We start from the raw sequence: 25,124 nt of genomic DNA, 5'->3' as shown, positions 1-25,124 counted from the left end.
AGGTGTAGTGACTATTGCCCCGCTTCACCTACCCACACCATGGTGGGTTATCCCATCACTTGGGTCTAGGATATGTAATGAATCAGGATGGCATCTGAAGTGTTGTTTAACTCTCTTTACCAACGACCTTGCTGCAATATTTTCTGACATCCATGGAAGACAAAGTTGGTGGTCCGTGAGTACAGGGATACGCAGAGCTGATATGTCCTCATCACAAAACCACTAGAAGATGGCAAACCCCATAGGCCAGTCCGAATAACACGCCACGCTGCAGGATATGAGTGCGGTAACACCGCTCCACACTTACATTAAAAAAGGCACTTGTGATCGCTTACCTCTGGGAAGGGGCAGGAGGTGCCCAATAGTAGCAAAAACCCTGACTGCGGAATACATAAAGCAAACCGTATTGCCAATGTACTGGTTTTATGCTACGTCTTTCACAGATGCCTGTGTGAAGGGATTCGATTGGTCCAGGGTGAGAAACTGAGCCTCTGACTTCAACATTATTTGCACCGTAGGTTCTGCAGTGGTGTCCAAAATATCCCACCAAGGCCATCCGAATGACCACAATAGGACAAATGTAGAACTAGTGGATTCATCATTTCTAACATCAGTGGTTTAAGCTTTTTTTGTGCACAATTTTTTTTTTTTTTTTTATGTAGCCGCCGTGTGGCTGCAGAACTGCCCCTGTTCCCCTAAGCTTAGCAGACATCGTTGCTTCTTTTAAGGGGCAAATGTGAGACAATGCTGCCTGTCCCTTTCAACTGTTCTTCTCTTTCTCAGCCAACAGATCACAACTGTGCTCGCAGTGGGCAAACGTATTGTCCAAGCTTTGCTCCAGTTTATTCCAGTGACCTCCGGCCTTAGAGTCAGAAGTGGGCACCATGTGGATCCCATTAGGAGAACACGGAGTTCCAAATGGGTGACCTTCACAAGTCTGTCACCTTGTTCTCTACCAGGGCAGCGATCTGCTGGAGGCGATAGGCCAGCTGCATTTTCTGTCCCATAGGGTCCTCGTCCAAGGCAGTTATGATCTAGACGTGGAAAAAAAAAAACAATGATGTATTTTAAGTCCTTAATTTTTACAGGAGACTTTGCCAGCACACTCAACTTATGTTGTCCGCAGCGCATCATTAATGGATCCCAATCTAGCTCAGAGATTACTGCACAGCCTCTGTACAGAGGAGGGGCCTTGAAAGCAAAACCACAGTAAAACATACAGAGGGATGATCGTAGCGAGAGCGGGTCATTTACAGAAAGGGTGGTGCAGATGACAGAATGAACTCATCAAGACAAAATCCATGGGTTGGTCAGCTTGGATTTGTCAGACTAGTGAAATGGCAGGAAGGCACTCTACAGGCGGCATACTACCCGAGTCTCTACACCCTTACCAGCACCGACTCATTACCTGATCATAATATTTGCTTATGTAGTTGTAAAGTTCCTGCAGAGCAACCAAGCAGTTCAGGTCCGTGACATGGTTCTAGGAAAGAAGAAGAATGTTAGCTTGTTAAAGACTAGGTGGTTTATGCAGCTTTAACCTCACAGCAGGCTGTCAAGCAGAAAATGACACCATTTAGAGTCAGTGAACGCAGTCAATCTCAGAAAAGTGTACTTTATTAAGAATACGTGATGTCAACATATCAAAACCTAAACAGATTCAACAAATGCGTCTACCCTCCACTCATTGATGGCTGATCGACAATTTCCTAAATCCTTATATCATTCTATTTCCAGAGGAAAGCACCGTTTTGCGGGTAGGCCTTCATTTCTTAGATGCTCAGTTACCTATCAGCGGTTGCACCACGGTCAGTATATTCGTGGTGGTTCGGACTTACCCATAACAAACCCTAAAACTGCCCTAATTCAAGGAACTCTCCATCAATGAATGGCCAGCTCGCTCGAGTGTGCTGATTTATATGAAAAGTCCTATTGAAATTGATACAATTACTAAATACTTGGAAAAAAATGTTTCAGATCCATGAAGCATTAAGAATTTAAGCATTTGGACATAAATGCCTATTTTGAATTCAGGATAGGCTTGTTCTCCATCTTTCCTGAAAGTTTACCTAAAAATTACTTTCAGGTAAAGTTGTGCAGATTACAGTTTTCACCAATATTTCTTCTTTCACAGCACACAGTTCGGAGCCATCAGTTGTAACGAACATGCACTCTGTGAGTCGAACAGACAGAAACTTACCCCAGAGAGCTCCGTCAACGAGGAGTTCATCTCCTGGTAACCAGCAGGAACAGTCTGCCGAATGTCAGCATAATACCTGTAAAAAGATTGTTTCATAAGTACATAGTGAGTCTGGAGCACTGAATCCCAACACATTACAAGATGTGTGGAGACTGACATACCCTTTCAGATAGATTCATTTCAACTCTTTCCACCTAACACAGGCAATAGTCTCATCCTTGAACGTGTGTAAAGATCTTCCTTTGAACACCCCCTAATTCAAGGGAACAATTTCCTCCCTTTCCAAGATGGTCCCAAGTAGTCACCCCCACATCCTAATTTTGGTGTACATCAGGGGTTTCCATCCAACCTTTTCAGTAGTAAGATCTACCCATGTTCAATTAAAATCATTTGTTGTTATAATGACTACATCAGACAAGATTGCATTAGTGATCGCCGCTGTGCAGGGTTACCAGCAGAAACGTAGAGGCTTTGTCAGTTTGGAATGCCTCTGCATGGGCAATACATACCAGCCAGAGCTTCCATGCGCTCGGTACCAAAGTTATAAGATTGACCAAAAGTTTCCCCCACGCCACATGATTTAACACTCAAATATCAGCTTTAGATGTGCTTTGGAAATTATAGGAGTTCTGAAATTAGACACGTTCTCGTCACAAATACACTTTACAATGTTGGTGTGTAAATTTTAATTCAACCATGCTAAAGCTTCTAATGTAGGAGGCGGAGCGGAGCACTGGAGAGCTACTTACAGGTAGCTGGAGACCTACAAGTAGCTCATGAGCTTCTTGTGGAGAAGCCTGATGTATATGGTCATTTCTTTAAAAGATTGCTCTAAATGAATCGTTCCAAAATGATCAAAATTGTGTAAAATGTTCTCTTACCCAGTTGTAAAATCCTGATGTACACTTTCTTAAAAAAGGTTCTCTTCCTTCTGCCTTCCACCTCCTAGTTCGCACATTATTTTTTTTCTACTGAGTAGCTTTGCTTTCCTCCCAGTACCCCACCTCCCAGCGTATTTTCCATCTTCCACTTACACAGTAGTAGGGGGATTGGATGTTAATCAGCCAATAGGTTGTGGCCTCCTCTCAAAAAGTCTACTGTGCACTGTGAGGGTTTTACTTCGTCCATGTCCAGTGGTCTAGATCTCCCCCAAGAAGGGACCAGGACAATCAATATTCCAGCTGCAGGCGAAAGAGGCACCAAGGCCTACTTCAAAGCGGTGAACCTATGGAAGGCCATCGCTACAACAAACAGGGACGAGACGCTTCTCGACCCTGCTGCAGAGGGAACGATGAGGATACTTACTTTTCAACCAGCTGCTTGTACCGTGGGATCTCTCTGGCGTAGAGGAGCTTATTCACAGGAGAATCCTGGAAGAGTAGTGGAGAAGGGCATGAAGGAGCTGTATCAGCCTTTTATTTCTGTAGTTGAACACAGGCTAAAGACCACCATGGCTCTGGTCACTCTCCTGCCCTCCACTGATCAGCCCCCCTCATTCCTGCTGTTAATCTGCCCCCACCTTGCCAGCCCTAATTACCCCACCTAGTTTCACACCCACTTGGGGGTATAAAGACTTCCCCGTTGGTAACTTGCTGCCCTCTTTTGTCCCCCCCCCCCCCATGCTACAGCAGTTACTCACTCGTCCCACTTTGTGTTCGGAGATTGTGCAAGAGTCGATGAAGGTCTGTGCAATAACACAAAGGATGGCGTCCACGTTATCAGACACCTGCACATCGAAGATCATCTGCGGATTCTTCAAAATAAGGACCCAGAATCGCAGCAGCAGGCTGAAAGTGGGGGCAAAGACAAGAAGTATTGAGACAGGTTCATGCACCAACACCAGCAAGAGTACAGAGTACATTTACACTTGCCCAACATCCGTAGTAATATGTAGCTTAGAAGTGGAAATCCCCACCAGGCTACCCTAACCTTCCATCCTCCCCAGCTAGGTGAATCGAGCAGGACTGAATTGGGTGTGGGTGACATCTTTTATTTATTGAGATTAGAGACACCAGATTTTGGGTGTCAAGCACTATATAGAAAAGTTACTATTATAATTGAGCACCCCCAACATTGTGATGGCCCTATCTCTACTCATCTTCCAGAACCACAGCAGCGTTTAAATACAACTGGTACATTCTGCGAATATGTGGAGTCCCATGCTTCTCTTTACCTGTGTCATCAGGGCTCTGGGCCTCCATCTCAACTAAGTAGGGATCTCCGGCCCTGCAGGTCTTTTAAATGAGCACCTTCAGCCACTAAATTACACACATCTGTGCAAATTCAGAGATGAAACCTCACCTAGTCTATCTTTGTCTTTTCCAGAAATGGAACTGCCTCCTCTGTATTCGTCTGCCAGTGTCTCTTCCAGATGTGGAACATATCCACTTATGTTCTTAACCTCTGAATCAGGAATCTAAGCTTTATTCATTAGGTTGAGGTGTTACGGGTCTCACTAAACAATCAAACCAATGAAAAAAATGCCCAAGACGCATGCACCCCAATAAGCCGCAAGAACCCTATTTCATAGTGCTCTGTCTAGAGCTAACCTTAAGGGAAATACTCATGATTAAACTGTCACCCCCAAAGCACTTGTGCCCGGTGGGGTGTGGGGGGGGGGAGGGGCGGTTGCCTATCTTCCCTCCTATGAAAAGCAGTTCACTCTGTTGTCCTACATAGTTGTAGTCCCCACAAACACAGTGAGAATGCAAATCTGCCCTTTCTCTATATTTAGGTTTGCCGTTGTAAGGAAATGCTTCCTTGGCATGGTTACCCCCCGGCTTTTTGCCTTTGCTGATGCCAATTTATGATTTGAAAGTGTGCTGAGGTCTGCTAACCAGGCCCCAGCACCAGTGTTCTTTCACTAAAACTGTACCTTTGTCTCCACAATTGGCACACCCTGGCATCCAGGTAAGCCCCTTGTAACTGGTACCCCTGGTACCAAGGGCCCTGATGCCAGGGAAGGTCTCTAAGGGCTGCAGCATGTCTTATGCCACCCTGGGGACCCCTCACTCAGCACAGACACACTGCTTGCCAGCTTGTGTGTGCTGAGTGAGGGGAGAAAATGACTAAGTCGACATGGCACTCCCCTCAGGGTGCCATGCCAACCTCACACTGCCTATGGCATAGATAAGTCACCCCTCTAGCAGGCCTAACAGCCCTAAGGCAGGGTGCACTATACCATAGGTGAGGGCATAGGTGCATGAGCACTATGCCCCTACAGTGTCTAAGCAAAACCTTAGACATTGTAAGTGCAGGGTAGCCATAAGAGTATATGGTCCGGGAGTCTGTCATACACGAACTCCCCAGCACCATAATGGCTACACTGAAAACTGGGAAGTTTGGTATCAAACTTCTCAAAACAATAAATGCACACTGATGCCAGTGTACATTTTATTGTGAAATACACCCAGAGGGCATCTTAGAGACGCCCCCTGAAAACATACCCGACTTCCAGTGTGGGCTGACTAGCTTTGCCAGCCTGCCACACACCAGACATGTTGCTGGCCACATGGGGAGAGTGCCTTTGTCACTCTGTGGCTAGTAACAAAGCCTGTACTGGGTGGAGGTGCTTCTCACCTCCCCCTGCAGGAACTGTAACACCTGGCGGTGAGCCTCAAAGGCTCACCCCCTTTGTTACAGTGCCACAGGGCATCTCAGCTAGTGGAGATGCCCGCCCTCTCCGGCCACGGCCCCACTTTTGGCAGCAAGGCCGGAGGAGATAATGAGAAAAACAAGGAGGAGTCACTGGCCATTCAGGACAACCCCTAAGATGTCCTGAGCTGAGGTCACTGACTTTTAGAAATCCTCCATCTTTCAGATGGATGATTCCCCCAATAGGATTTGAGATGTGCCCCCCCTCCCCTCAGGGAGGAGGCACAAAGAGGGTGTAGCCATTGGCTACTAACCCCCCAGACCTAGACACACCCCTACATTGAGTATTTAGGGGCCCAAAGAACCAAGCAAGATAGATTCCTGCAACCTGAAGACGAAGAAGGACTGCTGACCTGAAGCCCTGCAGAGAAGACAGACACCAACTGCTTTGGCCCCAGCCCTACCGGCCTGTCTCCCCACTTCGAGAAAAACTGCAATAGCGACGCGTTCCCCAGGGTCCAGCGACCTCCGAAGCCTCAGAGGACTACCCTGCATCTAAAAGGACCAAGAACTCCCGAGGACAGCTGCCCTGTTCCACAAAGGCTGCAAATTTGCAACAAAGAAGCAACTTTTAAGGACCACACGTTTCCCGCCGGAAGCGTGAGACTTTCCACTCTGCACCCGACGCCCCCGGCTCGACCTGCGGAGAACCAACACTACAGGGAGGACTCCCCAGCGACTGCGACCCTGTGAGTAGCCAGACTTGAACCCTCTGAGCCCCCCCCCCCCAGCGACACCTGCAGTGGGAATCGGGATGCTCCCCCTGACCGCGACTGCCTGCTTCAAAGAACCCGATGCCTGGGAAACACACTGCACCCGCAGCCCCCAGGACCTGAAGTATCCGACCTCCAGTGCAGGAACGACCCCCAGGTGGCCCTCTCCCTTGCCCAGGTGGTGGCTACCCCGAGGAGCCCCCCCTTGCTTGCATCGCTGAAGAGACCCCTGGGTCTCCCATTGAAACCTATTGCAAACCAGACAGCTGTTTGCACTCTGCACCCGGCCGCCCCTGTGCCACTGAGGGTGTACTTTTTGTGCTGACCTGTGTTCCCTCCGGTGCCCTACAAAACCCCCCTGGTCTGCCCTCCGAAGTCGCTGGTACTTACCTGCTGTCAGACTGGAACCGGGGCACCCCCTTCTCCATTGAAGCCTATGCGTTTTGGGCACCACTTTGACCTCTGCACCTGACCGGCCCGGAGCTGCTGGTGTAGTAACTTTGGGGTTGCCCTGAACCCCCAACGGTGGGCTACCTTGGACCCAACTTTGAACCCTGTAAGTGCTTTACTTACCTGAAAAACTAATAAATACTTACCTCCCCCAGGAACTGTTGAATTTTGCAGTGTCCAATTTTAAAATAGCTTATTGCCATTTTTGCCAAAACTGTACATGCTATTGTGATGATTCAAAGTTCCTAAGATACCTGAGTGAAATACCTTTCATGTAAAGTATTGTTTGTAAATCTTGAACCTGTGGTTCTTAAAATAAACTAAGAAAATATATTTTTCTATATAAAAACCTATTGGCCTGGAATTGTCTGAGTGTGTGTTCCTCATTTATTGCCTGTGGGTGTACAACAAATGCTTAACACTACCCTCTGATAAGCCTACTGCTCGACCACACTACCACAAAATAGAGCATTGGAATTATCTCTTTTTGCCACTATCTTACCTCTAAGGGGAACCCTTGGACTCTGTGCATGCTATTTCTTACTTTGAAATAGTACATACAGAGCCAACTTCCTCCATCAGTCATGAAAACAGCAGTGTCAGTCATGTCTGCCTATTCAGTCTCAGAAGTACCCTTGTTTTTCATACCTGGGGTTCTTATCCTGCAGCTGCAAGGGATAAAAAATGCACCAACTGAGCAGATAGTTACTGATCACTCACTGCCAACCTGTGTCTCCCAGATGTGGCAACCACAGCCATGTAATTATCAGCCTGTTTGGTCTTCTGAATGTTAAAGACTGTTGTCTGTTTTTATCTATGCACGTCTCCAGATGTAGAATTCACACTCGTTTCTCTCTTTTAATCCACAGTAAATGAAACTGCTGCCTCTGTATTTATTCAGTGAGTGCAACAAACCTCTGCAGCCTCACTCCTGTTCATCTGCATACTCCAGCTGTGGAGTTCCCACTGGTTTGTCTCTGTGTGAGTCTACAAGATGCAAAACTGATACCTCAGTGTATATTCAGTGATTCTACCAAGTGTGGACCAGCCTCTCCTGCATTCATGTACATTTACATCTTGCAGATGCAGAAGGGTGGAACCTTTATACCTGTGACAATCTATCTAGTGGTTCTTCTTAAGCCCTCAAACTACACAGTAGGAGATCCGAGGAATTAAAAAAACATTCTGAAGAAAGAAGAGGATAACAACAAGAGAACCTTGGACAATGTCTTGAGGTTTTCAGTCTTGGAAATGTTCAATTGGTATGGTGCCATGGCTCACTGCATTGATGCAAATAGATTCCTGCGGCCTGCACAGGCCCTTTTTGATTTTGACTACTGTCAAGAGTTCATCAATGCTTTATCATGTATCTTCAGGGACCGGACAATTGTGGTCTTTTTAAGATGGATGGAGAGTTCCTTTTAACATCCTAGGTTTATCAGCAGCAAGTTAAGCCTATAAAGTATATAGGTCATGTGTGCTCATCGAGGTGAGGAATTTTGGATCACCTACTGCCTAAATAACATCAAGCGTTTTGAAATGCCATAGCCATTCCAACACTGACTGCCTAGTTAGGGTGATTTTTTTTATGTACAGCAATTCCTCCTCAGCATTTAAATACCTGTGCGTCTTCCAGAGGTGGACTGTCTCATTCTCATCAATGCCGTGCTTCTCTGCCAGGTCGTCCAAGAAGTCAAAGAAATACTTCACGGCAATGGGGACAGGCCGGTTCACCCCAAGGATGACCTGGAATGCGTCATCTACAAACTTCTGCAGGGTCCCCTGCGAAGAAATAAGATGGAGGGTGTGATCATGTTTCACACAGAGTGATGCAGATACATAGAAGCAGTTCATGAAATAATACAATAATACAGGATGTTTAGGACATAGGATGTGAGCACAAGAAGCAGTTCAGCCATTGGTGCAGGTTGCTCCGAACAAGGCGCGTTAGCACTGGGGCCAGGTTAGGAAGCAGTGCTGGAAGGTTAGAGGCATTTAATTAAACAGCAAATGGAAGTTAGAGTTTCTCAAGAAATTACACTGGCTCCCGATTCAGAAGAGATACCAGTTCAAGATGTTGACCCACTCTTACAAGGCCTTGCACAACAAAGGACCAGCATACATCAACAAACGCCTGACTTTCCACCAATCACCCAGACACCTTCGATCCGCCTCCCCTCAGACACCAAAGATCCGCCAAACCAACAGGGGAGGACGTTCCTTCTTGCACCTGACAGCTAAGGTCATGGAACAACCTTCCCCTGCCCCTCAGGACAGCACTGTCGCTCCAGGAATTAAAAAAAAAAACAAAAAAAAAACGAAAGAACTAAAGACCTGATTGCTTGACTAATCTACCCATCACACCACAGCACCTCGAGACCCTAATAGGTGATTTTCTGCGCTTTATGAATGTCCAATTGATTGATTGAGAGGCAGGTCGAGAAACTGTAGTAAGAATAAGATGCAATTCAGGAAGTGAAACAAGGGGCAGGATTGATTAAGATTGTGATCAATAAGCTGAGAGGCCAATATGGCGGTCACTTTCCAAAGCGCTGTGGCACCTTCCCCTATCATCCTGACCCAGTTGCTTGTAGAACTGTGCCACTTCCCACCCTACCCAGCAAACCATAACTGCAGGAAAGGAATCCCTTGAGTCGATTTATTTTTCTTCCCATTTCGGCCCACATCTGTGGGCGGCAGGTACCCCGGCCTCCTTCCCACTCTTGATGGTCTGAAAATGGTAGAAGCAGGCCGTGATAGGCCTCAGAAGCGGCCTGCGAGACCTGCTTCCAGTGGTTGCTTGAGGTAAGAGGTCAGCGGTTCCAGTGCTGGGCAGAACAACGTCTGCACAGACAGAACACACCTCTCTGGGTTCACCGCCTGGCACGCTGTAATTGGTGGAGCAGACCACTGAAGGAGCCAGGCTGCAGAAGAGCCAGTGGGTGGGCAGGGCCTAGGGGGTGGACCCACAGTGGTGCTGAACCTCACCCCTCCCCACCCTAGGACTATGATTCCAGCCACCCCCTGTGGAAAGGAGGCGGGTGGCGACATTGTAAGTACCTGCTAGACACAGGGAACCAGCATGGTGGAGGAGGTAGAAGCGGCCCTGTGGAGGCCCGCAGCAGATGGACTGAACCCTTCGGCAGTGCCTGGGAGCTAGACACCACCATCCGCTCAATGTGCATATGAAATGGGGGAACCTTGATGAGCTGACTCCCCTTCCTCAATGCCCCCTGAAGTAAACTTGCGCCTTTCGGTAGAATCCTCTGGTATAAGGACCCTGCATTTCTCGGGTAGGAAGGTGGAGTGCAGACACATGTTGGGGAACTTGGAGGGGAAGGCCCCCGTATTAGGAGTCTGCATTTCTCAGGCGGAGATGGGGGGCACAGGGCCACCTGTTGAGGAACTTGGATCACCCTCTTTCCTCCCCGCTGGAGCACCTTAGCTGAGACCATGAAGACCTCCCCTGCGTTACCCAAGCTTGGGACTACCATACAGAGGGGGGCAGTGTGGCTAGCAGGCCGTGGTGCAAGCGGTCCGGTGTAATGCCTCTTGCTGCCTACGTAGTCCCAGGCAGACCAACTGGGGTAGGGACAAGCAGCCAGATGGATTCCTGTGACCCCTGCTCAACTTCTATTTCCCCTGCTGCAGAGAAGGACTGGTGCTTGGCGGTTTAAATCTATGTCCTTGGCAACATGGTAAGACCCAGGTTACCTGTGTGCGTGTGATCCACAAACCTCAGAGCCATCTACGCCCGGCTCATTACAAGGAACTTAGTTTATCAGGACTCTGGAGTGCTATTTTCGAGTCTGCAGTGTGTTAGGCTGATTTCTCCTCCACCCCCGGGCCCGCTGTGACATTGTTTCACTGAGACCTCCAGGACATCAGTTCACTAGGGGAACATAAGAGGGGCCTGCTGCATATGCTGCCCCTGAGGCCCTGATCGACCACCTCACAGGCGGAAATCAAAATCGACAAATTTACATTTCTCCCATCAAATGTGTCCATGCTAGCCGCTGAGGTGCACCCTAATCAATAGCCTCCTAAAACATAGGGTTCTGACACCATACTACAACTAATATAACCCTCTCCTACACTTCTTGAAAGCAGGATACAGGAGTTGGGAATGAGCGTCTCACTACTCCAGCAAGACCAGAGTAATGTGGTCGATAGAGTGTCTGAAACAGAGTTGAGCCAAAGTTGCCCTAAGCCCACTGGGGAAGGCAGGAGTACCACGTATATCCAGACCTTTAATTATAAACGCCCTTGAACTGGTGCTTAAAGAGTGGTGGGGAAGCTGGATGGGCCCTACGCATGATGTGACCGGATGTACACGAGAACAGCTATCACAACCATGTACCCCCTTGCGTCTGCGTCTCGTAGCCAAATTGCCTACACTTTACTCGCTACACCACTAGGAAGTTATGGCGAGTGGGCAAGATCTCACCCTTCTGTGGAATGCTACTGACTGCATTTTTCTCCATGTCGTAGGAAACTGCCCTGCCTCGGTGAAATACTGGTCCAAAATACTCAAACTGTTCTAGAATACTAGGAAGGCCTGTTGACCTAGCTCCCGTATTGCCCTCCTTGGTATCCTGGAAGACATGGGTGGTTGTAGAGGAGAATATACTTTGGTTGGTATTGGGATAATGATTGCCAAGACACCGGAAATCTCCAAGCCCTCCCTTTACTTCTGAATTGTTGAAAGCAATGGATTGCGGCGCAAAAACGAAGGAGTCCATCAACAAAGCCAGAGGATGGCCACAAATACTGCAAGATTTTGGGGGAGATACTGGGACTGGTATAATCTGGTGGGTAGATAATGTGATGTGAAGATGTGTACTGATTTTTCCGATTAATTTTGATACTATGATTGCACTGTGTACCTCAGTGCTATGTTTTTGTTTTTTGTAAACTTAAAAATTGGGTTAGGGGAAAAAAAAAAAAAATTGATCCATGAGAGTAATACTTTGTTCAAGCAGGAGTAGGAGGCCTAGAAACATTGCTCGTGAGAAAGCAGTCTTAATGCCAGTTAAGAAACAGAGGGAGGACTGCAGTAAGTGCACTTCAGGAAGCGATACGCAGCACCTAGAGACAGAGATAGAAATGATGTAGATAATCCAGTGACTCTTTGGGAGGCTAGGCATCGGTGACTGGCCATTAGGTACGTAGTACGTGGGAGTGGCTGGGGGTTCAGGAAGCCGTACAAGACACCTAGAGTTTACGTAGGAAGTGGGTTGAGACCAGGGACAGCTCAGGAACCTTTGTGTAGGTTGTTAAGGACACAGTGCAAGAGTCCTAGAGCAGCAACATGTAAATCACTGCAGGAAAGCCAGAGGCCACTTAAGAAGATAGGCGAGAGGTCGCTAAGGAACTGACTTAAGAGTGAACGAGGCACTTGAAAAAATACAAGATCTAAAGGCTCTTTAGGGGAAAAATAGTAAAGGTGGTTCCTGAATCAGTGAGCAAAAGCTGGTCAAAAGGGAAGACTCATGACTACGTGTCTGGTACTTGAAGCAGCTTAGGAAGTCACATGCGAGAACTAGAACTAATATGGCACATGGGGGCCCTTCAGGAAGTAATGTCTGATGCTCAAAGGCTGGCTAGACGTTTTACAGTAAAACAATGGTCAGCCAATAAGTGGGCTGGAGTGTAACATCTCTTTCTATTTCTCCCTCTGATAAATGTCCTCCCCTCACCTTCATGGAGAGCAGACGTGTGAGATAGATCTCAGGGATGGCCTTTGCTCGCTCTCTCTCCCGTAGGCTACTATTCCGCCTGTGCTTGGGCACGTCAGGCTCTTCTGTGGATTTCACCAGGTGCCAGATCCTCAGGCCACCATCGTCACCATCCTCAAGCATGGGCGTTTCTGAAAAAAAAGAAAACGCAATCACATAGACTAGGGCACCCTAAGCAACATGGGACACTATTCAACTGCAAGATGAGGGGTGATCCTGTTACAACTGCAGAGGCAGTCTTGCTTTCAGGAAAATGAATAAAACTGAAGGTTTGGTAGGGACTGGTAGAATTTCATGAGAATGGGGCGTGTGTAGGTCTCAGTCCAAGCCCTACTGGCCACTGACAAGAACTGCATCTCTGACTCTGAACCGAAGCCATTCTGTACTAAAGTGAGATGCCCAAGAAGCCATTCTGTACTAAAGTGAGATGCCCAACCCTCTGACAGGTTGTGGAATCTTGGCTATGAATTACTTAAACCACCTTTAGCTTGGAATGTCCACACTTATGCATCTCTTCCTCCAGCCCTCGCACCTTCTGCCAGTCTATAAAGAGTACAACAACATGTACGTACTTTCGCCAGAAACAAAGCTTTGATTATTCCCATCTGATATGTTGTTGTGCAGTCGTGGGATGAGGGCCACAGTCGCTCCGTCTGGAACCTGATAAGAAAAGAAGTGACATTAGTTAGACTTCAGATTCCAAATAAATCCCAGTGGGTTCCGGGTGATGAAATGCTGAGTAGAAAGCCAACTATTTGTCATTCATGACATCTATCCATCCACATATTTTTTTACTCATTGCCCACGCGGAACACCAAGTGTGACTTTTGAGACTACTGGAGTGTGGCCAGGGTGGACGTCTGGCAGGTTATATTTTGAAGAAAACGTGTGTTTGAATTTGTCTGGTGGAGCAGAGTATTTCATCAGCTACAGTACCTCTGCAAATTGTGCACTGTTCTTGCAGCCACAGGAAATCCAGTCTGGCTGTATTGACCAGTCTTTATTACAACACCATTCTCTTAAGCTGGTCACTATCGTCAACCTCATCTTGCAGATATGTCCCGCTGTTAGTTTGTAGGAGGTATAAAAATGTGAAGGGAGTATCATGGCCCAGAAGATGCCAATTTTAAGTGTCTTAGAAACCTACCTGTGGATTGAAGTCCTTTTCTTCTTTGGGCTATAGGCATGGACTGGGCCACAGGTGTGACTGAATTTTTAAATACCCTCCCTGCTAACCCCCACTACTTAAAGAATCAAGCGCCTAAAAGGAGTCCCTCTGTCATCTACCAGTATTCTGACCGTGCGTCACCAGTGGTAAAGCATACGATGCACACATGCTCACGTCAACGGTGAGGAAGGCGCACAGGGAACCTTCAGGGTCTGACTGGTGGTCCATCCGTGCTTCCTAAGTGGTGTTCCGGCATGGTTAAAAGCTAGCGCTTTAGACCCCCATGTCCTGCAGTGCATTTATTAGTACGGCCCACAGAAGCAGGCTCACATGAGTCATGTCTTGACCCCACAGGATGGGTTAGAAATAATTCAGTTTTAGGCCTTAAAGAGGGCCCCCATCTCACCTTGTAGTGGCTGAGCGTGTTCAAGCGTTTCCAGTGGTTCTGCGTGACCGAGGTGAGGTCTTCATCAGATAATGTCAGGTGCCCAGCAACACCAGAACGCCATTCTAGAGACCAGGAACACAAGGTGCGAGGAGTGGAGGATGGGATGAGGGAGGAAGAAAAGAAAGAAGTCAGACCTTAAGTGGGGTGGTCGCATTAAAACCCTCACATCTCTGGGGTTGGAATAAATATTCCCGTCTCACAATGAAGTTTGCATCTACCAAGTAAGAATGCACACCAAGCTAGATAGGAGGTGCTCACACAGACATGAGAAGCAGAAATCTGGTCAGAGAGAGGTCCATTCATAGGGATGCAGAGAGCGAAGGTTGTCCTTTTGTGGTCAGAAACACTTCCTTTGCACTTGCCACCTCCATGCTGCACTTCATAAACACCCAAAATAAGTACTGTTAAATGAAAACAGTCATTATTGCTGTAGGGGCAATTGGTAAACAGATTTATGCTTGAGGATTTACTGAAGTCTTAAGAGATAAGGTGGTACGGGTTCAGATGGGTGGCACTGACATGATTTTGCAGTCAGGTTGGCAAGTGGCAGTGCTGTCAGACGTGTAGAGCACAGAGCTTCGGGCAGATGGGAGATTGTTACAGGTGTGGAGCACAAACACATTGCAGATGGAGATGCAGTTAGCAACAAGGAACACACAACCACACAATCGGGGTTGCTCTGAAAGTTGTTAGAATTGTTGTAGATGTGGAGCACACACACAGCTGCAGAAATAAATGGGCAGTTGGGAAATTTGATAAAGGCACAAAGCACACACTGAGATAAATTGGTAGCCGTGCGTATTATTACAGGTGTGTAGCACACAGATGGACTGATGGATGGGCAAACTGTAGCGGGGGGAGCACACAATTAAAGATATTAATTGGCAGCTGAGACAGCTGTTACATTCAGGCAGCAGGGAAAGATAAGTGGGGGTAGTTACAAACCTATCAATGCACAGGTTTACAAAAGGCAGTTATGACAGCAGGCTGTTAAGCTGTGCAATGTTTGTTCACAGAGAAATGAAAATGACCACATGAAGCATACTGTACACTAGGGTACACAGGTGAAGACGAAGGGTTTTTACGAGCGACGTGTGTATGCATGTGTTGCCAAAGGAGAACACTAACCCACATGGGATGCACACAGGGCCATAGAGATGGATTTGCAGATGGCCTCATCGCTACTGATATGAAACATGTACAAGGCTCCAGAGAGAGTGGCAGATAGGAGCTATGCTACAGACATGAAATCCATGAAGTCTAATAGACTGATTGCCAGGCATAGTGGCATTGTTAGAAATATACTGTGTGAGCAGAAGGGTTACAGGAACAGACTGAAAGGGACACGGGCCTCTCCCAGGTCCAGTAAAACCCACGTGATTACAGAGCCTGCCTGGCAAGCAGAGAGAGAAGTTCCAGATGTGAAGTAGCAGACAGGAAGTTCCAGCACACACAGAACTACAGAGACAAACAGAAGCAGGGCTGGACCTCACCCAGATCCAAGGAGTGCACGGTCGGCCTCTGGGAGAAGGGCATCCCTTTGTACACCTGGTCCAGGATCTTCTCCTTCACCTGGGTGATGGTGTCGGTGTCCAGCACGCGGGCTGGAACGCGCTGTGTCTCGACAATGTTGCCGCTTTTCACCAACACCGTCAGTGGCATGGCACGGTACTCTATGTCCTCTCGCAGCAGGCGGCTGTCATTCAGAGTGCGCTTGGCCTTGCCGGTAACAGCGTCCACTGGCCCCTTGTCCACCTGGTATTTAATGGCTCGGAAGAGTAGGTAGAGTGGCTCACCTGCTGCCTCCTGCAGAGGGTGGAAAGCAAAAAGCAGGGAACAGTTTCAAGACACAGAAATTTAGGGGAGATATGGAAAAGCAGATAACCCCATCCAGGGAACTAAGGAGACAGGCTGGTAACAGAGCACAATGCATTTAACCTTTGCCCATGGAGCAAGGAAGAGCAAATCTATCGGAGAGTAGAGCTTGTAACCCCATTCATAGAGAAGTGCAGGCAACCTTCAGAACCAAGGAGCAGGTCTGCTAACTCACACCAAAGAAACCTGGCAGTACAACCCAATGCAGGAATCATGAAAGTGTGGTAGAAATTGTTGTAGAGGGAGTGGCATGCAAACCAACAAGAAGTGCTGTAGGTAACCTATTCCAGGGAGCAAGACAGAATAAACTCATAGGAGGCAGCTCAGGGTTTCCCACCCATGGAGCAGAGCAGCCAACCTCCACTTAGGGAAAGGAAGACTGTCCACTCAGAAAGCTGAATGGGTAACATGACAAGGTTAAAGGATGTGTTCTGATGGATACAACTACCTGTGGATTCCTCACCTCATGAATACTCCCATGGCGCCAGCATTCGACGGAAATCTTCTTACCAGTCTCTGCACGTCGACGAGGACGTCACTGTCTCGCACGCGACGCCGTCTGACGTCATACAGGCAATAAGAGGTCCTCGACGACGTGCGGACGTCAGTTCCCTTTTTTCCGTGCATTCGAAACGGTTATCTTCGAGGGAGCAACTGTTACTCTTGCGGTTACAGTGTATATCTTGCTGCGTACTCTTTCTCTGTGGAAATAATGTCGCAGAGAAAGTCTGGATTTAAGCCTTGTCGTGAGTGTGGAGGCAAGATGTCGGTGACGGATCCTCATTCCGATTGCCTTTGGTGTTTGAGCTCCGACCACGACGTCTCGACTTGTGATTCGTGTCAGCACATGAATCCGAAGGCCATTAAAGAACGCGAGGCGAAGCTGTTTATGGCCAAGTCAAAGGAGAAGCATCACAAGAAAAAGTCTTCTCCAAGACATCGGCGTCATCGAGAATCCCGGCGCCGTAGAGAATCTCGGCGTCATTCAACGGAGGCTCGTTCCAGGTCTCCGGATCGGCGCTGGAGGACATGGGAGGTCAGCCCCACGGTGACGCCGCATCCTTCGACGCCGTTGCTCTCTCCGACGTCTCCAACTTCGCCTGGACAGGCGTCGGTGATTGAGGTATTGGAGCCTCAGGTGTTTTCTCCGGCGCAGACGCCGAGGCCGGCGTCGGGGTCGCCTCCGAGTCAGGCACCCCAGTATCCGGCTTTTCCCACCCCTGGAGCCGATAGTTCCGCATTCTTGAATGCGATGTATGCCATCTTCCAACAGATGGCTCCAGGGGGTGCTCCGGCTGGGCCTTTGGCCTTTTCTTTGGGTGATCCTGCGCCTCTTCGGCCGGCACCCTTTATGCCCTTTCTCCCGTTTGGGAACGTGGGCTCGGCGCCAGTGTCGGCGCCGGTGGCCGCTCCGATGGCTTCGGAGGGATTGGCCCCAGGGATTTCCATCCCGTTGACGTCGAGATTTCGGCCTGTGACTCCGGTGGGTCCATCCGTTTCATCTGCTCTTCAGTCGGCGCCGAAGTTACCTGTGGCGCCGGATGCGGCGTCGGTGGCTTCGGAAGATCGGCGCCGATCTCCGACTTCAGCGGAGGTGTTGTCGACTCCGCGGATTGAGCAACGACTGCGTTCAAGGAGGCGTGCTCTCCGGGTACTAGAGGAGCAGGAGTACCAACGAGCCCTAGAGGAAGGAGAGCTAGAGGACTCGGGTGATGGGCTGCGTGGACTGGAGTCGGCCAGTGGGCTGGACACTTCCCCTGAGTGGGACCTTTCGTCCCCGGGGGAATATACCGAGGAAGCTGCTTCCTTTCATACAGTGGTACGGAAGGCAGCTAGTTTTTTGGACCTGCCTTTGCCGGTGGTGGAGGCGAAACAAAACCTTTTGACAGAGGTGTTGCATCCGGCCTCAGCCGCGGCGGAGCCTCTATTACCTTTTAATGACGCTCTGCTGGATCCGGTTTTAGAGGTGTGGAAGAAGCCGGCATCTTCCCCAGCAGTTCACAGAGCCGTGGCCAGGAGGTATCGGACGGCTCCAACTGATCCTGGTTTCCTATCTAGGCACCCTACGCCGGAGAGCTTGGTTGTGCAGGCCTCCTGTTCGTCCAAGTCAGCGCCTGGTTCTTTCCCGACGGTGCCTGGGGACAGAGACTCAAAAAAGCTAGAGGCGCAGTCGAAGAAGATTTTTTCGTCCTGCAGTCTGGCGTTAAAAGCCACTAATGCGACCTGTATCCTGGGGAGGTATATTCATGCTCTGATGGATGACATCTCCTCTTCGTTTACAGAGCTTCCCCAGGGTCTTTTGGATCTTGTCTCTGATGCCCAGGCTGCTGCGACCCAAATTATCCAGACGGGACTGGATACCACCGACTCGGTAGCCAGAGCAATGGGCACAACTGTGGTGGAAAGGAGACAGGCCTGGCTCCGTAACTCGGGCTTTTCGGCAGATGTACAGTCCACATTGTTGGATCTCCCGTTTGATGGGGACAAACTGTTTGGGGCTAAGGCTGATTCGGCCTTGGAACGTTTTAAGGAGAGCAGGGCCACGGCTAAGTCGTTGGGACTCCAAGCTCCTTCTTCCACGGCCTCTTCCAGATTCTTCAGGAGGTTTCGTGGATTTGGGCGTGGCTCTTCCTCCTCTTCCTTTCGGGGAAGATATCAGCAACCTGCCTCTTCCCATCCCTATAGATCTTTTAGGGGGAGGGGTAGGGTTCGCACCAGGGGAGCCTCTCAGCAGCACTCTGCCTCTTCCTCATCCTCTGGCGGGGTGCAGCAGGGGAAGCAGCCTTAGGCTTCCACCATTTCCCACTCACTCCTCTCCTGTAGGGGGAAGATTACAGCATTTTCTCACCAAATGGGAGACTGTTACGTCGGACACTTGGGTTCTCAGTGTTGTGGGAAAAGGCTACACCCTTCCCTTTCGGGAGTTTCCGCCCCTCATCCCGCCCCGCCCTTCGTATTGTTCACAAGAACACCTCCTGTTGCTAGAACAGGAGGTAGAAGTCCTCCTTTTAAAGGGCGCGGTGGAGTTGGTCCCGGAGCAGGAAAGGGGTCAAGGAGTTTACTCAAGGTATTTCCTGATTCCCAAGAAGGATGGTCGTTTGAGACCAATTCTGGACCTGAGGATCTTGAATTGGTTCCTCAAGCAGGAAAAGTTCAAGATGCTGACCCTAGCACAGGTGCTTTTGGCGTTGAACATGGAAGACTGGATGGTGTCTGTCGACTTGCAGGATGCTTACTTTCATATCCCGATACTCAAGTCACACAGGAAGTATCTCCGGTTTGTGGTGGGATCGCAACACTACCAGTTTGCGGTCCTTCCGTTTGGTCTTACTTCAGCACCTCGAGTCTTCACGAAGGTGATGTCGGTGGTTGCGGCAGAGCTCAGAAGGAAGGGGATAGAAGTATTCCCTTACTTGGACGATTGGTTGATCAAAGCCAAGTCCCCGGAGCTTGTGTTGCGTCATCTGCAGTCAACAACCCAGTTGTTGTTCGACCTGGGCTTTTCGGTGAACGAGCCCAAATCTCACCTGGAGCCCTCTCAGCGCCTCCTGTTCATAGGGGCAGTACTGGATACGACATTGGGTCGGGCCTTTCCTCCGCCTCAGCGGATTCAAGATATTCAGGATTTGGTTCCAATGTTTCGAAATGGAGCGGTAGTTCCAGTCCTCAAGGTCCTTCGTCTGCTCGGTCTTTTTGCCTCCTGCATTCTGTTGGTCACGCATGCTCGCTGGCACATGAGGGCTCTTCAGTGGTGCCTCCGAAGGCAGTGGTCTCAACACAGAGGGGATCTAGAGGGTACTGTCAAGATCTCCAGAGATGCTGCTGTGGATTTGAAGTGGTGGATTGCAAGCAACAATCTTTCACAAGGAAAACCGTTCCAGCAGTCGCCACCAGTGGCCACAGTCATAACGGATGCTTCCACTCTAGGGTGGGGAGCTCATCTGGGGGATCTGGAGATCAAAGGTCTTTGGTCTCCAGAGGAACAGATTTTTCACATCAATCTGTTAGAGTTACGGGCTGTACGTCTGGCTCTCAAGGCCTTCCTCCCTTCCCTTCGTGGTCAGTCGGTACAGGTCCTAACGGACAATACTACCACGATGTGGTACATAAACAAGCAGGGAGGAGTGGGGTCGTACCTTCTCTGCAGAGAAGCTCTTCGACTATGGTCCTGGGCAAAGGACCATCGGATTTGCTTGATAGCAAACCATCTGGCCGGAGTCTTGAACGTGCGTGCGGACAGTCTCAGTCGCCACTTCTCGGCAGACCACGAGTGGCGTCTCCATCCAGATCAAGTCCGTTTAATCTTCCAGAATGAAAATGTCACTTACCCAGTGTACATCTGTTCGTGGCATCAGTCGCTGAGATTCACATGGTATGCATGAGCTCGCCATCTGGTGTTGGGTCGGAGTGTTACAAGTTGTTTTTCTTCGAAGAAGTGTTTTCGAGTCACGGGACCGAGTGACTCCACCTTCTGTGCTCATTGCGCATGGGCGTCGACTCCATCTTCGATTGTTTTCCCCGCAGAGGGTGAGGTAGGAGTTGTACTATAGTAATAGTGCCCGCGCAATGAAAAATGTAAGTATGTACCTATTAAAGGATTAAGTAATATATATACAAATGTACAAAATTGAAGGTAACTTCTGAACTGCTACAGGCTTCCGGGGAGGTGGGTGGGTCCATGTGAATCTCAGCGACTGATGCCACGAACAGATGTACACTGGGTAAGTGACATTTTCAGTTCGATGGCATCTGTCGCTGTAGATACACATGGTATGCATAGACTAGTAAGCAGTTAGTTCCCCATAAGCGGTGGTTTAGCCTGTAGGAGTAGAAGTTGTCTGAAATAGAGTTCTTAATACAGCTTGACCTACTGTAGCTTGTTGTGCGGATAGCACATCTATACAGTAGTGTTTGGTGAATGTGTGAGGCGTAGACCAAGTGGCTGCCTTACAAATTTCTTGCATTGGGATGTTTCCTAAAAAGGCCATTGAAGCACCTTTTTTCCTTGTTGAATGTGCCCTGGGAGTAATGGGCAGTTGTCTTTTTGCTTTAAGGTAGCAGATTTGGATGCATTTAACTATCCATCTGGCTATACCTTGTTTTGATATTGGGTTACCTGCATGAGGTTTTTGGAATGCAATAAATAGCTGTTTAGTTTTTCTGATGTTCTTCGTTCTGTCAATGTAGTACATTAATGCTCTTTTGACATCTAATGTATGTAGTGCTCTTTCAGCCACAGAATCTGGCTGTGGGAAGAATACTGGTAGTTCTACCGTTTGATTTAGATGGAATGGAGAAATAACTTTTGGTAAAAATTTTGGATTAGGTCGTAGGACGACCTTATTTTTATGTATTTGTATAAAAGGTTCTTGTGTTGTGAACGCTTGAATTTCACTTACTCTTCTTAGAGATGTAATGGCGATGAGAAAGGCAACTTTCCAGGTGAGGAATTGTATTCGGCAAGAGTGCATGGGTTCGAAAGGTGGGCCCATGAGTCTTGTTAGAACCACGTTTAGGTTCCATGAAGGAACAGGTGGTGTTCTTGGTGGTATAATTCTTTTAAGCCCTTCTATGAATGCTTTGATAACTGGTATCCTATACAAGGAAGTTGAATATGTAGTTTGCAGGTATGCAGATATTGCTGCAAGGTGTATTTTAATAGAAGAGAAGGCTAGCTTTGCTTTTTGTAAATGGAGCAAGTAATTTACTATATGTTTTGGAGTTGCCTCTAGTGGTTGTATCTGATTATGATGGCAGTACCAAACAAATCTTTTCCACTTACTTGCGTAGCAGTGTCTAGTGGATGGCCTTCTGGCCTGCTTTATGACTTCCATACACTCTTGGCTAAGTTGTAAGTGTCCGAATTCTAGGATTTCAGGAGCCAGATTGCTAGATTCAGCGATGCTGGGTCCGGGTGTCTGATCTGTTGGTTGTGTTGCGTTAACAGATCTGGTTTGTTGGGCAGTTTGATGTGTGGTACTACAGACAGATCTAGCAGTGTTGTGTACCAGGGTTGTCTTGCCCACGTTGGTGCTATTAAAATGAGTTTGAGTTTGTTTTGACTCAATTTGTTTACTAGGTAAGGAAGGAGAGGGAGAGGAGGAAAAGCGTAAGCAAATATTCCTGACCAGTTCATCCATAGGGCATTGCCTTGGGATTGCTTGTGTGGGTATCTGGACGCGAAGTTTTGGCATTTTGCGTTCTCTTTTGTTGCAAATAAGTCTATTTGTGGTGTTCCCCAGAGTGTGAAGTAGGTGTTCAGAATTTGTGGGTGGATTTCCCATTCGTGGACTTGCTGGTGATCTCGAGAGAGATTGTCTGCCAGCTGATTCTGGATCCCCGGAATAAACTGTGCTATTAGACCAATTTGATGGTGGATTGCCCACTTCCATATTTTTTGAGCTAACAAGCTTAACTGCGTTGAATGTGTTCCTCCTTGTTTGTTTAGATAATACATCGTTGTCATGTTGTCTGTTTTGACAAGGATGTATTTGTGGGTTATGATTGGTTGGAAAGCTTTTAGTGCTTGAAAAACTGCTAATAATTCTAGATGATTTATATGCAGTTTTGTTTGATGTATGTTCCATTGTCCTCTTATGTTGTGTTGATTGAGATGTGCTCCCCACCCTGTCATGGAAGCATCTGTTGTTATTACGTACTGTGGCACTGGGTCTTGGAAAGGCCGCCCTATGTTTAAATTTATACTGTTCCACCATAGAAGCGATAGGTAAGTTTGGCGGTCTAGCAACACCAGATCTAGAAGGTGACCCTGTGCTTGAGACCACTGTGAGGCTAGGCACTGTTGTAAGGGCCTCATGTGCAGTCTTGCGTTTGGGACAATGGCTATGCATGAGGACATCATGCCTAGGAGCTGTAGTATTGTTCTTGCTTGTATTGTTTGGTTTGGAGACATGTGTTGAATGACCCTGTTGAAATTGTGGATCCTTTGTGGAGTTGGCGTTGCTACTCCTTTTGTCGTGTCTATTATGGCTCCTAGATATTGCTGTACTTTGCTTGGCAGAATGTTTGATTTTGCAAAGTTGACGGTGAACCCTAGATTGTAGAGGGTTTGTATGACTTGATTTGTGTGGTTTGAGCATTGTGTGAGCGAACTGGTTTTGATTAGCCAGTCGTCTAGATACGGGAACACATGTATTTGCTGCCTTCTGATGTGTGCAGCGACTACTGCTAGGCACTTTGTGAATACTCTTGGAGCGGTTGTTAAACCAAAAGGCAATACTTTGAATTGGTAATGTATTCCTTTGAATACAAACCTTAGATATTTCCTGTGTGATTGATGGATTGGTATATGGAAATATGCGTCCTTGAGGTCTAGGGTTGTCATGTAGTCGTGTTTTCTGAGCAATGGTAACACTTCTTGTAGTGTGACCATGTGAAAGTGGTCTGATTTGATGAATGTGTTTACTACCCTGAGGTCTAGAATTGGTCTTAGTGTTTCGTCCTTTTTTGGTATCAAGAAGTACAGTGAATAAACTCCTGTGTTTATTTGTGTGCTTGGTACTAATTCTATTGCATTTTTTTGCAGTAGTGCTTGAACTTCTATCTCTAGAAGTTGTGAATGGTATTTTGATAAATTTTGTGATTTTGGTGGTATGTCTGGAGGGAATTGCATGAATTCTATGCAATAACCATGTTGGATAATTGCTAGGACCCATGTATCTGTAGTTATTTTGTCCCATGCTTCGTAATATTGATGTATCCTCCCCCCCACTGGTGTTGTGTGGGAGGGGTGAGTGACGTGTGAGTCACTGCTTGTTGGTAGTGGTTTTGGGGCTTTGAAATCTTCCTCTATTCCTAGGAAATTGCCCCCCTCTATACTGGCCCCGAAAACCTCCCCTGTACTGTCCCTGGTAGGTGGGCGGTGCGGACTGTGAGGTGCTAGCTTGTGTGGCCTGACCCCGAAACCCTCCTCTAAAAGGTGTTTTGCGGAAGGTGTTATAAGATCCTCTGCTCTGCGGGGAGTAGAGTGCGCCCATGGCCTTGGCAGTGTCAGTGTCCTTCTTGAGCTTTTCTATAGCTGTGTCGACCTCCGGACCGAACAGAAGTTTCTCGTTTACTGGCATGTTAAGCACTGCCTGCTGAATTTCTGGCTTGAATCCAGACGTTCTGAGCCATGCGTGCCTACGGATGGTAACCGACGTATTAATGGTTCTTGCGGCCGTGTCTGCTGCATCCATGGAGGAGCGTATTTGATTGTTGGAAATGTTTTGACCCTCCTCAACAACCTGTTTTGCTCTTTTTTGCAGATCTTTTGGGAGATGTTCAATGAGATGCTGCATCTCATCCCAGTGGGCTCTGTCGTATCGCGCTAGCAGCGCTTGTGAATTTGCGATGCGCCACTGGTTTGCTGCTTGGACAGCAACCCTCTTCCCGGCTGCATCGAACTTCCTACTTTCTTTATCTGGGGGAGGTGCATCCCCAGAAGTGTGTGAGTTTGCCCGTTTTCTGGCAGCCCCTACCACCACAGAGTCTGGTGGCAGCTGAGAGGTGATGAAGACAGGGTCCGTAGGAGGCGCCTTATACTTTTTGTCCACCCTAGGCGTCACTGCCCTACTTTTAACTGGCTCCTTGAAAATGTCCTTTGCATGGCGTAGCATGCCTGGGAGCATCGGCAGGCTTTGGTAGGAGCTGTGGGTTGAGGAGAGGGTGTTAAATAAAAAATCATCCTCTACTTGTTCCGAGTGTAGTTCCACATTATGGAATAGAGCTGCTCTAGCCACCACTTGCGAGTAGGCTGTGCTGTCTTCCGGTGGTGATGGCCTAGTTGGGTATGTGTCTGGGCTGTTATCAGACACTGGTGCGTCGTACAAGTCCCACGCATCCTGATCTTGGTCGTCGTGGCTCATGGCGGTGTGAG

General features: G+C 48.2%; 1 protein-coding gene across 4 annotated transcripts in view; it reads right to left on the bottom strand.

The window, feature by feature from the left end:
• Positions 1–637: 637 nt before the first annotated feature.
• PLXNB3 (plexin B3) overlaps positions 638–25,124 on the bottom strand; it is a 255,741-nt gene continuing 231,254 nt past the window's right edge. For all 4 annotated transcript variants that reach the window (XM_069209417.1, XM_069209416.1, XM_069209419.1 and 1 more), the window contains 10 exons: positions 15,865–16,177; positions 14,330–14,433; positions 13,328–13,415; positions 12,717–12,886; positions 8,639–8,799; positions 3,840–3,987; positions 3,506–3,570; positions 2,201–2,276; positions 1,409–1,483; positions 638–1,034 (listed from right to left, as the gene is read on the bottom strand). In XM_069209417.1, the coding sequence (XP_069065518.1) occupies positions 930–1,034; positions 1,409–1,483; positions 2,201–2,276; positions 3,506–3,570; positions 3,840–3,987; positions 8,639–8,799; positions 12,717–12,886; positions 13,328–13,415; positions 14,330–14,433; positions 15,865–16,177 (1,305 nt within the window). In that variant the 3' untranslated portion in view covers positions 638–929. The remainder of the gene's footprint in view (positions 1,035–1,408; positions 1,484–2,200; positions 2,277–3,505; positions 3,571–3,839; positions 3,988–8,638; positions 8,800–12,716; positions 12,887–13,327; positions 13,416–14,329; positions 14,434–15,864; positions 16,178–25,124) is intronic.

The sequence above is a fragment of the Pleurodeles waltl genome, chromosome 10, assembly GCF_031143425.1.
Source record: "Pleurodeles waltl isolate 20211129_DDA chromosome 10, aPleWal1.hap1.20221129, whole genome shotgun sequence".
NCBI classification, from domain to species: domain Eukaryota; kingdom Metazoa; phylum Chordata; class Amphibia; order Caudata; family Salamandridae; genus Pleurodeles; species Pleurodeles waltl.
Note: the sequence above shows the minus strand (reverse complement) of the source record. Positions and strands in the feature narration are given on the sequence as shown.